This window comes from Microtus pennsylvanicus, chromosome 21 (genome assembly GCF_037038515.1).
Source record: "Microtus pennsylvanicus isolate mMicPen1 chromosome 21, mMicPen1.hap1, whole genome shotgun sequence".
Lineage (NCBI taxonomy): Eukaryota > Metazoa > Chordata > Mammalia > Rodentia > Cricetidae > Microtus > Microtus pennsylvanicus.
In genome coordinates this window covers 12,131,305-12,146,990 of record NC_134599.1, presented here as the reverse complement: position 1 = coordinate 12,146,990, position 15,686 = coordinate 12,131,305, and the positions used below count along the sequence as shown (strand labels likewise).

Sequence of the window (15,686 nt, the reverse complement as noted above, 5' to 3'; positions counted from 1 at the left end):
AAGGGTTAGCGAAAACAAACACCCATGGGAACAATTCTCCAAGGCACTTTGAAGGTAACTGAAACATGTCCCAAAGTCTGAAAGTGCCACTTACAGATTTAACTCAACAAACACATTTCCCAAGCCAAAGGCAATAATGAACCACTCTTAAGATGGAGAGATGACACGGTAGAATCTGCTTCTGCAGAAATGTCCCATGCAATTGTAGGACTTCCCTGGACAGTGGAGGCAGGGGAGGGGTAAGAGGGCACACCTCTCCAGCACAGGAGAGAATTCTTTCACTGGACCAACCTGTTTGGCAGGGATGGTGGTCACTGAGGAATGTGGAGGTAGAGAAAGGGATGCCTAGCTACCCTTGAAATCTACTAATTGAGAAAGCTAATATGTTATTCTTTTCTTTAATGATAAACTTGACCCACCCTAACAACACAGGGACAAGTCTACAGGTTTTTGTGGGCCATGTGGGAAAGCTCATGCTTGGATAGTCCTGAACCCACTCAAAGCCGTAAGTTCCTAGCACTGAGATGGGCCTCCAGGTTAGGCTCTACAGTACACTCCCTTCTAAAGGGGTGTGCAAATCCCTGAGCTGTGCCTTTCCCGTGGATAAGAGGTGAGCTGTACCACCCTGCCCACTGCCATATCTTACGGGAAACTTCACAGATGAGAGCATGCTATTGGTGCTTGTGGGTGACTTCCCGGTCCCAACCTCACCTCCAACTACTACATGAAGGCCTTGCCTTGCTAACAAAACATTATCTTAAAATTTACTGCTTGATCGATGTCACCATGGCAACCCAAAGACAAGGCTTGTGGGACCCCAAAGCAGGGAGCCAGGTAACTGTGTACATAAGCAAGGCCTATGGGGTTTGACAAATTGCAGACATACTACTTTTATGACTCACAGACTGGAATAGGATCAAAGAATAACTGCTATCATATTCCTGTCAGGTGCTTCGGCTGTAGCAGTTCTACAGGGGGTGAGATTCCAAGCCCCTGTTTAGAAAGAGGCAGGCGCTCTGAGTGCCTGACCTCCCATTGGAGAAAGGCTCCTGGGAGAGCTGTCAGCCCCAGCATCTGCTGCCTGGCTGGCTTTTGGTCTCTCACAGAGGAAAACCTCAGATTATTCTCACAATGGTTGGCATTTGAACCTGTCAGCTCCAGCCCCACGTTTCACACAGTTCTGGCTTAGCATTCAAATATGGTTTCCTTATTATTTTAAGTGAATTCAAAAGTGGCTATTCTTTTAGGTCCTTAACGCCAATGCTTTCTCAACGATTTTGCCCATGGTTTGGGGGTTGATCTTAGTAGTTGAGCTACGTATGTATGGAGTTTATGGCTAAGATGATCCCACTAAGCAAGTGATGATAGTGTCTGTCTCATAAAAACTCAGCAAAGTCTTCTAATCTCACAGGGAGTGGAGGAAACAGAGATTTAGGGTCATCGTGTAACACTGGGGTTCCTTGAGTAAAGGAACTTAAGACACTGCCTTAATATGCATTGATTGAATGAGTTACTGAATAAAGGACAATATACTTGCAGCACAGGAAAAGACAATTTCTAAAGAGCCTTACTGGCAAGTGTCCATGCCTGGTGGTTGTGTTTACCTCCCCAACACCTGCTCGCGTCTTCCCCCCTCCCAGTGTTTCTCTACATTTTCTGACCGTGATTTTTATAATATTGATCCAGAAGTGGACGCTGATCAGCTTAGGAAAGTTAGCAGTTACCAACACCCTGACCACAGAGAGGAAGTCAGGAGTCGGAAAGTGAGGTCAATGAGGGCTGAAATTCAATTCTAATGCTTTGCCTGATGGGTTCATAAACGGATGCTCTCTTTCCCAGCTGTTTCCCAAACAGCGCCAGTACCCACAGTGGTCCTGGGTTGTCTGGGGATGACATGGGAGGAATACATTACAATGTAGCTTTAGAAAAGTAAAACTGGAAAGGAAGATGGGGAAGTGGACAGGGTCATGCCCAAAGCCAGTCTCTCTGGTCTTTCTAAAGTCAAGTCTATATTATTGACTGGATTAATCTGTTAATTTTCAGCCCAGAACATTATATTTAGCTATAAGCCAAAAACAAGTTTCTTAAAGTCAATCTTCAGGAGGAGACTAAGTTTTCGTTGGGCATGACATCCAAACAGGGTTGGATGCTTCTTAACAACATCAAATAAGTGAAAATAATGGCAACCTCTTGTCACTGACAACAAGGATCGCTGTTTTCCTATGACAGACTTAGGTCTTGTTTCTCACTAGCCGATGAGTCGGAGGTGGATGTGGGCCACATTATTGTCATTGTTGATTTTGAGCATTTACCATTAGAAATAGCAGAAGGGATGATGGTTGGTTGCTTAAGTGATGATAACGCCGGGAATCTGATGGAGCAGTGTGAGCCTGGCAACAACAAACCATGAGGCGGTCCACAAGGGCAACAACACCCACCACAAAGAATTCCCTGATCCACAAGGACCAGGATCCTGTCTTTTTAGGGATGCTCTGTAGGGCTTTGAGCAACATGGCTTTGGTGTCCTGTGGGTCAAATGCCCTTCATTTCAGTAAAACTAATCACTGGGAGACTCTGAATAATAAATGCCCATTAGACTGATTATAATAAAGAACTTTGCCCATGCCACTAAATTTGTATCAAATAGCCCAAACTATCCCCTCCTCAAGTAAGATTTTATGATTCAAGATCCAAAATCAAAGTCTCAACCTTATACACCAGGGTAAAATTGGTGTTGTAGACATATATTTAGCAAGGCTCTTCCTAGCTTCCTTAGGATATGCAAGTGCCTTTAAAATATAAATTGGGTAGCCTAAGGTCACTCAGAAAAGGAGGAGATGAATTTGAGCCAATATCATGCATTTCAGTAAAGCTCCCAGTGGTGGCATTTGCTCAACAAATATTTATTGGATCGTTAATGTGAGGCAGGCAGTGTACGATGCCCGGTAACTCAAGGAGCACCCAACATCTCTTCCCAGGGATATTTTGTTGATTTACTGTCAGAGTACTTCACACTCCATTAGGAAACAAACAAACAAAAACATCCAATTACGAAGTCATTAGCACTGCCTTTTAGAATCGAAGCTGGGAAAGCAGAGCCCTCGATTGGAAGGGCCCTTAGAGACCCACATGGCCCCTAACTTCACAGATGGGGGAGCAGGCTCATGTAATAAAGAATGAGGTGACCCTGCACGTGCCCGCACAGAAAGGCGAGGGCTATATATCTGGGAGGAGAAAAAAGTGAAGAGTGCCAAGGGCAATGAAATCCATTAGACAAAAAGAAGGGACAAGGCCTCGGTACCCAGCAAGTTTTTCAATTTTTAAACATGGGAGGCATATGTCTTATAAGATGACAGGAAGCACACACTGGGAAGGGGAGGGGGACGGCACTCTGAGGCAGGGGCTGGTGTATGCATTATGGGAAATTCCAACTCTCAGATTAACACGTGGTTTATGTGTATGGTGTATGTGTGCACATGTGTGTGCAATGTGTAGAGACCAGAGGTCAATATCAAGTTTCTTCCTACAGCTTAGTTTTGGAGACAGAGCTTCTTAAGTGAACCTGGAGCTCACGGAGCAGGCTAGGCTGGCTAGCCAGCAGGCCCTGGGAATTCTCCTGTCTCCACCCTGGTGCTAGGATTAGAGGCATGTGCGACATAGGCACTGGGGCTCTGAATTCAGGCTCTCATGCTGTGAGGCCAGCAGTGTCCTGACTGAGCCATCTCCTGATCCCACTTCGGTTCAGTTTTATGCACTTCCATATATTCATAACAAATAGGTGCATATATGTGTATGTATAAAGTACACACTCCCTCTAATCCTTTTATGATAAGAGTACATGCTGAGAAATGTTTGTTAGGCAATGTGTGCTTACGTATACATCAGAGTATACTTATACAAACCTAGATGGTACAGCCAAGCACGCACATGTGCTATATGGCCCATGCTGATGATATATGTTGTCATAGGCCCAGTTCATTTTTGGTGGAGGTGCCATTATGTGACACATGACTACAATGATAAGCAATATATAGAAAATCTGAGACTTTAATTATTGAGACAGAGTCTCATTATGTAGACCTTGCTGTTCTGGAACTCACTGTATAGACAAGACTGGCCTAGAATTTAAAGAGGTGCATCTGCCTTTACCTCCAGAGTGTTAGGATCACAGATACACATCACTGTGTGCTCAGTTTACAATTTTAAACCAGAAGAAAAGAAATCTTGAATGCTTGCTTGCAGCCTAAGAGTTGGCTTGCTTCTGGGCACCCAGACTTGACTCCTGAATGCGCCCTGACTCCTTTTGGAGATGCCTTTGCCCTTGTTGAGCTATGCTTTCCTTACAGAGGAGGTAGAGATAACAGCATGCCGGCCTGTTGGGTTGTACTGAGAATCTAAAATTAGCAGCTCAAAGCCTAAGGCAGGTCCTCAGTGGACAGCATCAGCAATGGCAGCATCAATACTGTCAGCAGCACTAACGATTGCTACCTAGTGATGAGCTTGGAGGAACACCTGTCTCAGCCATGGTGGGCTCCTTCCTGCCACAGCCCTTTCTTCTCCAAACAGAGAATTCTGAGAGAGACACAGGACACCAAGGAGAGACAGTTTGTGAGGTAATGGTCATTGCCTGCCTTCATGATGGGAGCTGCTGGGTGGCTGATGCTCAGACAAGATCTATGTTCCTAAAGAGTCACCCCGAGCCATCAGACCATCTTCACTGTGTGTCCATTCTCCAACAGTTCATGTCGAATGATATTATGGCTTCGGAGTGATGAGCAAAGAGTACAATTCATGGAATGTCAGAAGGTCCCCTCCCCTCGGGAGCAGCCTTAACATGGGTCACACAGGCCAGTGGTTGTTAAAGGTTCTGGCTGGGCACAAGTGCAGAGTTTACTCTCCCACACAGGTATCTCCTCAGTGAAAAGAAGAGCTAGGGCTCGGGGATGGGGACGGCTTATGGGACAACACACATGCACTGCAGCCCAGTGGGATCCTTCAAGAAGGCAGGCAGGTTAAAGACTTGCAGGGATCTGTGTGTCGTTGGTACTCACGGTATGATTTCCATATTGGAGGCTGATATTCCTCAGCATCTAGAATGAAGAGAGAGAGATCACGTCAGACTGCATGTCAACCTGCCAATGCGTGTCTTCCCTAGAGGAGGACAGCCAGTCAGCTGGACTCACATTCCAACCCCAGGGGCCTTTCAGCTCATGAACAGAGTCATTCCAGGCACAGAGGCGGAACATGCATGGGTAACTTGTGGGCCCAACAACAACATCTTTGGATCACAACTGTGACAGAATAAACAACTTAACAGCTTTCAAAATTCAGTAAATAAAAAAAAACATTTTGAAGTAATTAACTGGATTGTGCTTGCTTGTGATCCTTTCAAAATATATTTACTCAACTTGGCATAATAAACACATAATTTATCTCAGTTTCCAGACAAACCTTTAGTCAATTTATTAAGGCTCGAGGGCAGAATGCAAAGTGGCGAGCATGCAATATTAGATGTGGAAACTTGTGTGGCCAAAATCCCTGCCACTCCTAAACTCCTGGGCCTGACATCAGAGGCATTGAAGATGCTCTTGGGATTGCACTAACTCCTTGAATTAATGTTAATATGTGATCTAGAATATTTCCAGAAACCTCACAGCAAACACAAGTGTTGGATGAGAGCATTACAGGAGAAGATGAGTTGTTCTTCATCACCCTCAGAAACAAGCAAGAGGAGTCAATGGCTGCTGCCTCAGCTCCCGGCCTTTCTGACATTCCATTCACCCTTATGGTTAGTGCCTGTGCCTCACAGCTGAGTCTAATGAAGCCCCTGTCAGCCTAAACAGCCAGGGCAGGAGAGTCTGGCCCAGGAGGAAGTTTTCTTTTTTCTTTTCTTTTCTTTTCTTTTCTTTTCTTTTCTTTTCTTTTCTTTTCTTTTCTTTTCTTTTCTTTCTTTCTTTCTTTCTTTCTTTCCTTTCTTTCTTTCTTTCTTTCTTTCTTTCTTTCTTTCTTTCTTCCTGTTTTGTTTTTTCGAGACAGTGTTTCTCTGTGAAACAGTCCTGGCTGTCCTGGAACTCACTTTATAGATCAGGCTGGCCTCAGACTCACAAGAGATCTACCCGTCTCTGCCTACCGAATGCTGGGAGTAAAGGCGTGCACCACCACCGTCCGGTAAAGCTTGAGTTTTTTTAATTTAGCATCTTTAGGTCCATAAGCCCTGCTGTGTGCTCCCCACTCCCACTTTTAGCTGCTCTGTCCTGTCCCTGTCCTGTTAGAACTTTCCTAATTCTGGAAGAAATTAACATCTCAGAGTTTTTCTCCCTGAGAAACACATGTGCTATTTATTGACAAATACCAACCCAAAAGTGATCAACTTTCCCTCAAAATCCTACACAAATATGCTTGTTTAGTTTAACGTTTTATTTTGTAATAGATATCTTGTCCCTTGGGCTCATCACCTCACAGACTCAAAGGTCATTGCGTACCCTTTAGAATATGGGTGCACGTGCATTGATGGTTTCTACTGTGACTCTTTAAATATTTTTTACATATTTTTGTTTGTTTGTTTGTTTGTTTATTTATTTATTGTATGTGTATGTATGTTTTACATACATACAAGTGCATCACATGTGTGTTTGGTGTTTACATAGGTCAGAAGAGGGTGTCAAATACCCCATTGTGGATGACTGTTAGCCACCATGTGCATGCTGAGAATCAAACCCAGGACCTCTGCAAGACTAACCAGAACTCTAAACCTCTGAGCCATCTCCCCAGCCCGCTGGCATTAACTCTTAATACCTGTGCCAAAGTAAGAAATAGTGTCTCATAATAATGAGCTGTTAGCCTAAACCGCTGGTTCATTTCATCCTCTTTGCAACATGAATCAATGTTAAACATTAGCAGGAATGTTTATAAAAGGCCTTTTTAAATCAAACAAACCAACTTGCTGAGTTTACAAGAAAATTCTTAACCATCCATCCCATGCCGCTTCCCCCAGAAAAGCCAGGCCCTATATGCTTGAATGTGGATCACATCTCTAAAAATAGTTTTCAAAGATAAATAAAAATCAATACAGGCAAGCACACACGCATATTTGAGCACGCACAGGAACACACACACACACACGTGGACATATTGTATAGAAATTAAATGAGACGCTACCTAAAATATCACAGGTAGGGAGGAAAATGTAACCTCTTCTTATTTCAGGTGAGATTATTCTATGCACTAAGTCTGACCCCCAGGTGAGAGGAGGTCAAAATCGGTCAGGACCTCTGCACTACTTTCTGTGGGCCAAAGAGAGGTTCTGAGGCAGCGGCAAGTAGCACCCTTGTTTGGATACAGTCCTGAGATTGGCTTAGATCTAAGATGTTCTTACCTCATGCCCATTTAAATTAGACACCCTCACTATGAATGTCGTCTTGCCCTAAGAACACCCTAGGATGGTTTTTCATGAGACTCAGCGGCCCCATTAACGCTCAAGCAGGATTCCCTGCAAGCGCTGGAAACCGTTTTCCTTTGCACTTGCTTCCTGTGGTCAGCACAGCTCAGAGATGAAGAAAGCTGCCCAAAGAAATGGAGGATCTCAACAGCCCCTGGTCCAGAACCCGCCAATGTTTTCCCTCTGTGTGTGGAATAGGCTTCACTGTGGCATGTGGTAGCCTGCTCTAGGGAGTCTGCCCCCTCTGAGTCCAGTGCATGCATTTCCGCATTCCACAGCTCACCCTGCCATACCAGCCTCTGTGTTCTCAGCACAAATAATGCCTTTCCAAGTCTGTGCCTTTGCTGTGTGGATTATCTTCGTAAAATGCTCACTAATAGGTCTTGGCATGGCTCATTTGTCCCATCACGTAGGCCTCAGCCCAAATGTCACCTCCTAGGGGACTTGCCCTTAACCCAGTCCCTCACATATCACACAGCTTGGTTTTCTTCATAGCTTCTGTTACCATAGAGATTATTTATTGATTGGTTTTTTTTTTATGACTGGTCTCGCCCCACTATTTGTCAAACTTCATTAAAGCGGGAGCACTGGCTCCCTCACTTTGGCATTACCAGCATACACCAGGCCTTCAGACACAAACCAGAGAGGCACTAGTGGGTCAATGGTGAGCACAGGTGCCTTCCAATACCTAAAACGAAAACGTGCTAAATCAATGAAGACATTTATGAGACCGGGGAGGTGAGGTCTGCCTATAATCCCAGCACTCCAAAGGCAGAGGCAGCTGAAGGTATCTATGAGTTTCAGGCTGATCTGCTCTATACAGTGAGCTCCAGGCCAGCCAGGGCGAGGCAGGGAGACACCATCTAAAGGATCTATGTGTTTCATGCCGCTCTGCCTTCTGCAGGCAAGCACTGCAGGTTCTTTCTGTCTCCTGCCCTGAGTGCTGGGGTGTCATGGGGATTCACTAAGAGTGCTTACGAGCTGCTCCTAAGAGAGAATTGCGCTCTGCATAAAGTCCCTGATGTGGCGGGCTGCTATTACTGTATCACTGTGATGTCACCCTGTCCCGGCTCTTCCCAGGTGGCTCACTGCTATTGTCTTCGCCCTCTCCACGGAAGCCATTGACTGTCTCCATTTCCTCAAACCTGGAGCCTGTAATTAAGTTCCGGGGCTGTTGTCATGGAAGTTTCTTCTCTCATATGAAAGAATTCAAATGGAGAGACCATTTGCCATGCTTCGGTGGAACGACTGTAATTACCTTAGCCTTCGAGACCCGTTTCGCCAACCATGACAGTACACTCACTTCTCAGGGGCCACGGTCAAGGGACAGATCACAGAATAATTTTAATATGTCGTAACAAGTCCTGAGCTGCCTCCAACAGCACCTCACTAACAATAAAGCTATCTGCACCGACGGCTCCCACTCCGTGTCTTCTTTTCTTTGGTGACGGACTTCACTCTCGGATCGGCAGACACTTCACGTGACCTTTTCCTTTCTCAGATAAGTTCTCAGGAGTCTCATGGAGCTGTTCTGATCCTCTGTACTGCTGGGATTATAGATATTCATGACTACACTAGGTTCACGTGCTGTTGGGGATTGAACCCAGGGCCTCCGCTATGCTAAACAAGCACTTTGCCGACTTAGCTACATCTTAGTCCCACTTCCCCTTCAAAGTGTGGGGTAGGCCTGTGAGGTCAGGTAGTTCTCCTTCATTACCTGGCAAATGGGTGAAACGAGACACACAACTGTTAAATGGCTTCCTCGAGGTTATAAAACAAGTTAGGGGCAGAAGTGGGCATTGGTCTTCAGGACCTGGATGTATCACTCATTCCAGTCAGACAGTCCCTCCAATTGCACATACTGAAGTTAAGAAAATGACATTATCATATAGCAGATCTATTAGTTTGATTTTGGGGAGGCTTAAAAGAAAAAAAATGAGTGGAAAACTTCCCAGTGATTCAGGGTGGGACACTCCGGGATCTGTGCACACTTTCCATGGCCTGTGGTTCAGGTGACAGCCTCTGGGGTGAGACCATCTAGATTCAACACCCTATTCTGCCCTTTACTGTGAGACCTTAGGCAGATTATCTAATCTTTATGGGGCTCATCTCTTCAACTTATCATACAGGAAGAAGAATGCTCCCCAGCACCAAGCATTATTACCATGAAGAGTTCATATATATGAGAGATTAATCTGCAAAGAGAAAACAAGTATGCTTGAGGTCATATAACCAGAGAAGAGATGGGGCGAGACACACACACACACACACACACACACACACACACACACACACACAAAGATAGGGTAGAATAAAAAAGTAAAGAAAATGAATAAAGGGGCATGAATCTCGGAGTCCAGATTTCTAGAATCCACATAAAGCTGGACGTAGTAGCAAGATAGGAGCTTGAGACAGAACAAGGCGTGGATGGTCGGGGCCAACAACCCTGGCTTATGAAGGGTGGATCGCATCTCCAACGAGGTGGAAAGTGAGTACCAACCAAAGATCATCCTCTGACATTCATGGCACAAGCGTGCTTTCTGCCCCCAACAACATACATATCAAACACACCCAAGCACAGACAAAGGTTCTAAAAAAATAAAAAAAAAGGAGTAAAGGATAGACATGAGATAAAAATATGTGAATTAACTAAAATGAAATGCTTTCTTTGACTATAAAGTTCTATGCTTAATGCTATCATTATCTTTAATGACAGGAAAATAATTCCTGCCACATTGTTACTAATAAAATCACAAAGCAATACATTTATTATCAAGGAGATGATCTATCTTTCCTTTTTAGATACTATCCTGGTCTGTAACCCAGCCATCTCAGAACTCAGCTATTTTTCTGCCTCAGACTCCCAAATACTAAGATCATAGACATAAGTTACCACCTCTGAGTCTTGTATTTGTGTGTGTGTGTGCGCGCGCGCGCATGTACGTGCTCGTCCACGTGGGAGCACATATGTATGTGGTCACCATGGGACAAAGGCCACCTTTGAGTGTTATTCCTTTGGTGACATCTGGTCTGGAGCTATCCAAGTAGGCAAGGCAGGCTGAACAGTGAGCTCAAGGGATCCCCCTGCCTCTACTTCCTCAGAGCCAGGACTGAAAAGTTGGGACAGCATGCCTGACTTTAAAAATATGCATTCTAGGGGTCAAACTCTGATCTTCTTGCCGCTGGGCTATCATCCCAGGAATGAATGAATGAATGAATGAATGGGTTCAGATTCCCAGAAACACAATTATTAAAAAGCTATTAGACCTGCTATTGATGGGTAATCCTACTTTCCTGATTGCTTACCTGTATCTTGTAATTGTTTATATTTATATTGCATGTATGTAAATGAAAAGGAATGGGAGATAAATTTGGAAGAGCTCTAGGTCTTTTGTCGTCTGTTCTGAATGCACTGCCTCAACAAAGCATCACCTCGAAAAGAAGTTGTTGCAACAAAACCAACAGAAATAGCTCTTATTTAACAGCCTTGGTGCTGATGCAGGAAGAACAGAGCTATGCCTACTAACCCTGGCCCAGCTTCTCAAAAAGCCTTGTGACATAAGCATGAATCAGCCATTCCAGGCAGGCTGGGAAGCAGCTATCTCCTCTCATGTAAAAGGGATAAAAGTAGAAAAAAATGCTTAGGAAATGATCCAAAACTTACCAAAAATGGTTAATGGACCAAATGTAATTATCTATAAAGAGTCTGCATAATACTTATGGGGAAGAGGGGAGGGGGAAAGGAAGGGAGGGAAGAAAGAGAGAATGGGGGAAGAGGGGAGAAGAGATGAGGGGAGAGGAGAAGAGAGAAGGGAGGCAAGAAAAGGGAGAGGGGAGGGGAGAGGAAAGGAGAGGAGAAGGTCAAGGGGGCCAAAGGGTACAAGTAGAACTTGAAAGTGACCTTGAGGAAGCCATACCTGCTGAGTATTTGAGCCTTGAAAAGATAACACGCCACCATGGTCTTGGGAAAATCGAATTCTGGAATGGTCCCAGAGAAGGCTGTTCAGTTTGTGAAGCAGTCTGGGGACAAGGAGGGCTCTTAGAGAGCATTCGTGGGACAACATCATCTCTCTAGAGGAAGCGAACAGCAAAACTAACACTTCTACAGAGATCCCACTAAACTTAGAAGGAGTGCAGACTTACTGCTGAAAACAGAGAAGGTAATAATTTTAAAATGTGTCATTTTTAAAGTCTCCTACCTCAGGAAAAATGCTCCTTTAATAGATTTGTGTGAGACTTTATAACTTTTTCTCTGTGTCTTGTTACAATAAAATTCTACAAAAATGGTCCCACACTATATATTATGATTCTACAGTTTGCTTTTTAAATTTTAATGTTACTTCTCTTTTTATTCATGTGTATATATATATATATATATATATATATACACACACACACACAGAGAGAGAGAGAGAGAGAGAGAGAGAGAGAGAGAGAGAGAGAGAGAGAGAAGGCCTCTCACAATCATTACTCCTCTCGTCTTAGTTTCTTCCTCAGTGCTGGGACAGTAGCTGTCTGGTCCCACACCCAGCAACTCTGGATGCTATTTTATAGGTAGGCATTTTTTTTCACATCTGTACACATGCATCTATGTTTCTTTCCCTTCATTTAACTAAAGGTTGGCCTAGTGTATGCTTTTCCCAAGACTTAAATCATTTATTTATGAACAATTTCTCAAGAATAGACATCCGGGCTTCTTTTGATATTCTGCAGATACAAACAACGTGTGGCTCTTGTATTCGAGGGGTGGCTCTCAGGGGAGTAAAAGTCTGTGTTTTCACTACAGAAAAGGTCATGTTAACCGGAAACCTCAGTGGTGTGTGCAAGAAAGTTGAGCTCCCTACACCCCCACAGCTTGAGCTCCCTATATGCCCCAGTCTGAGCTTCCTGCACCCCCACAGTCTAAGCTCCCTACACCCCACAGTCTAAGTCCCTACACCCCATAGTCTGAGCTCGCTACACCCCCACAGTCTGAGCTCCCTACACCCCAGTCTGAGCTCCCTACACCCCCACAGTCTGAGCTCCCTACACCCCCACAGTCTTAGCTCCCCCCCACAGTCTGAGCTCCCTACACCCCTAATCTGAGCTCCCCACACACACAGTCTGAGCTCCCTACACCCCACAGTCTGAGCTCCCTACACCCCCAGTCTGAGCTCCCCCCATACACACAGTCCGAGCTCCCCCCATACACACAGTCTGAGCTCCCTACACCCCAACAGTCTGAGCTCCCCCTATACACACAGTCTGAGCTCCCTACACCCCTAATCTGAGCTCCCCACACACACAGTCTGAGCTCCCTACACCCCCATAGTCTGAGCTCCCCCCCCACAGTCTGAGTTCTCTACACCCCCACAGTCTGACCTCTCCCCTCTGACACATATTCTGAGCTCCCCACACAGTCTGAGTTCCCTACACCCCCACAGTCTGAGCTCCCTACACCCCCTAGTCTGAGCTCTCCACCCCTGACACATAGTCTGAGCTCCTACACCCTCACAGGCTGGTGTCAATCTGCACCCTAATTTGTGATGCTTCTTAACATTGAACTAATAGTCCACAGGTAAGACTACGTGTATTTGCAGAGTAGCAGATGGAGACAGGAAGCTCTTGCAGAATCAAGGCTATGACCTGATGTGAGAATCCACGAGTCCTAAGGGTTATGTTGGCTGCAGCTGGAAGGCTGTGCATCCCAGGATTTATGGCTCCAGAAATAAGCCACTGTAAGAGAATCACCTGAGGAGCAAGTGTAAAGGAATTTGGGAACTGATTAACGAACAGAAATGAAAGATGGCATATGTTCTACTTGGGTAAGTGACAACTGAAGAGGAACCCTGTGAACATCTAGGAGAGCCAGTTTCCTTCCCTTGGCTCAGTGGAGGGTGACAAGAGCAATGGAAACACACAACCAGGCTTTGAAAACAAGACTCATTGGTCCAGAGAATGACCTAATGAGGAAGCTGGAGGAGACCTACCCCAGAGAGTATTTCAGATATGTATTTGGATCAGAGGATTTTCTGGGAAACAGGGGGAGGGAAGGTTGGGTTCCCCCTCTACCATTCCCTCTCTCACAAATGCCGGCCCTCTGCCGCCCCTTTTGATTTTTTTTTCATGGCTCCATTTTTTAAAAATATTTATTTATTTATTAAGGATTTCTGCCTCCTCCCCGCCACCGCCTCCCATTTCCCTCCCCCTCCCCCGATCAAGTCCCCCTCCCTCATCTGCTAGAAGAGCAATCAGGGTTCCCTGACCTGTGGGAAGCCCAAGGACCACCCACCTCCATCCAGATCTAGTAAGGTGAGCATCCAAACTGCCTAGGCTCCCACAAAGCCAGTACTGTGCAGTAGGATCAAAAACCCATTGCCATTGTTCTTGAGTTCTCAGTAGTCCTCATTGTCCGCTATGTTCAGCAAGTCCGGTTTTATCCCATGCTTTTTCAGACCCAATGGCCGCAGTGGCCTTTTCCAGGGAAGTTGGGTGCAAACAGGTTTTTCAGTCAGTCCTGGAGCAGACGCTCAACGAGATGACACTTCAGGATTTGCGGCATGATCAGCTTCATGGGCCCATATTGGGTTGGGATCCAGATTAAGACAGACAACAGCAGCAGGAGTGGGGTGCTGCTTATGTGTGCACTGTGGTGTGTTTGCACTCTGGTGTGTGTGTGCACTGCGGTGTGTGTGCGCACTGTGGTGTGTGTGCACTGTGGTGTGTGTGTGCACTGCGGTGTGTGTGCACTGCGGTGTGTGTGCACTGCGGTGTGTGTGCACTGCGGTGTGTGTGCGCTGCGGTGTGTGTGCACTGCAGTGTGTGTGCACTGTGGTGTGTGTGTGCACTGCAGTGTGTGCACTGTGGTGTGTGTGTGCACTGCGGTGTGTGTGCACTGCGGTGTGTGTGTGCACTGCGGTGTGTGTGTGCACTGCGGTGTGTGTGCACTGCGGTGTGTGTGCACTGCGGTGTGTGTGCACTGTGGTGTGTGTGCACTGTGTTGTGCACTGCGGTGTGTGTGTGCACTGTGGTGTGTGTGCACTGCGGTGTGTGTGTGCACTGCGGTGTGTGTGCGCACTGGGGTGTGTGTGCACTGCGGTGTGTGTGCACTGCGGTGTGTGTGCACTGCGGTGTGTGTGCGCACTGTGGTGTGTGTGCACTGCGGTGTGTGTGCGCACTGCGGTGTGTGTGCGCACTGGGGTGTGTGTGCACTGCGGTGTGTGTGCACTGTGGTGTGTGTGCACTGCGGTGTGTGTGCACTGCGGTGTGTGTTGCACTGCGGTGTGTGTGTGCACTGCGGTGTGTGCACTGTGGTGTGTGTGTGCACTGCGGTGTGTGTGCACTGCGGTGTGTGTGCACTGCGGTGTGTGTGTGCACTGGGGTGTGTGTGCACTGCGGTGTGTGTGCACTGCGGTGTGTGTGCACTGTGGTGTGTGTGCACTGCGGTGTGTGTGTGCACTGCGGTGTGTATGTGCACTGCGGTGTGTGTGTGCACTGCGGTGTGTGTGCACTGCGGTGTGTGTGCACTGCGGTGTGTGTGCACTGCGGTGTGTGTGCACTGCGGTGTGTGTGTGCACTGGGGTGTGTGTGCACTGCGGTGTGTGCACTGCGGTGTGTGTGCACTGGGGTGTGTGTGCACTGCGGTGTGTGTGCACTGTGGTGTGTGTGCACTGCGGTGTGTGTGCACTGCGGTGTGTGTGTGCACTGCGGTGTGTGCACTGTGGTGTGTGTGCACTGCGGTGTGTGTGCACTGTGGTGTGTGTGCACTGTGGTGTGTGTGTGCACTGCGGTGTGTATGCACTGCGGTGTGTGTGCACTGTGGTGTGTGTGCACTGCGGTGTGTGTGCGCACTGCGGGGTGTGTGTGAACTGCGGTGTGTGTGCACTGTGGTGTGTGTGCACTGCGGTGTGTGTGTGCACTGCGGTGTGTATGTGCACTGCGGTGTGTGTGCACTGCGGTGTGTGTGCACTGCGGTGTGTGTGCACTGCGGTGTGTGTGCACTGCGGTGTGTGTGTGCACTGGGGTGTGTGTGCACTGTGGTGTGTGCACTGCGGTGTGTGTGTGCACTGGGGTGTGTGTGCACTGCGGTGTGTGCACTGTGGTGTGTGTGCACTGCGGTGTGTGTGCACTGCGGTGTGTGTGCACTGCGGTGTGTGTGTGCACTGCGGTGTGTGTGCACTGCGGTGTGTGTGCACTGCGGGGTGTGTGTGCACTGCGGGGTGTGTGTGCACTGCGGTGTGTGTGCGCACTGCGGGGTGTGTGTGCACTG

At 46.9% G+C, this 15,686-nt stretch overlaps 1 protein-coding gene across 1 annotated transcript in view; it reads right to left on the bottom strand.

The window, feature by feature from the left end:
• Window positions 1-15,686, bottom strand: part of Chn2 (chimerin 2) — a 279,371-nt gene that overhangs the window by 133,068 nt on the left and 130,617 nt on the right. Inside the window, exon 2 of the mRNA XM_075955097.1 lies at window positions 5,052-5,090. Within this exon, the coding sequence (XP_075811212.1) occupies window positions 5,052-5,090 (39 nt within the window). The remainder of the gene's footprint in view (window positions 1-5,051; window positions 5,091-15,686) is intronic.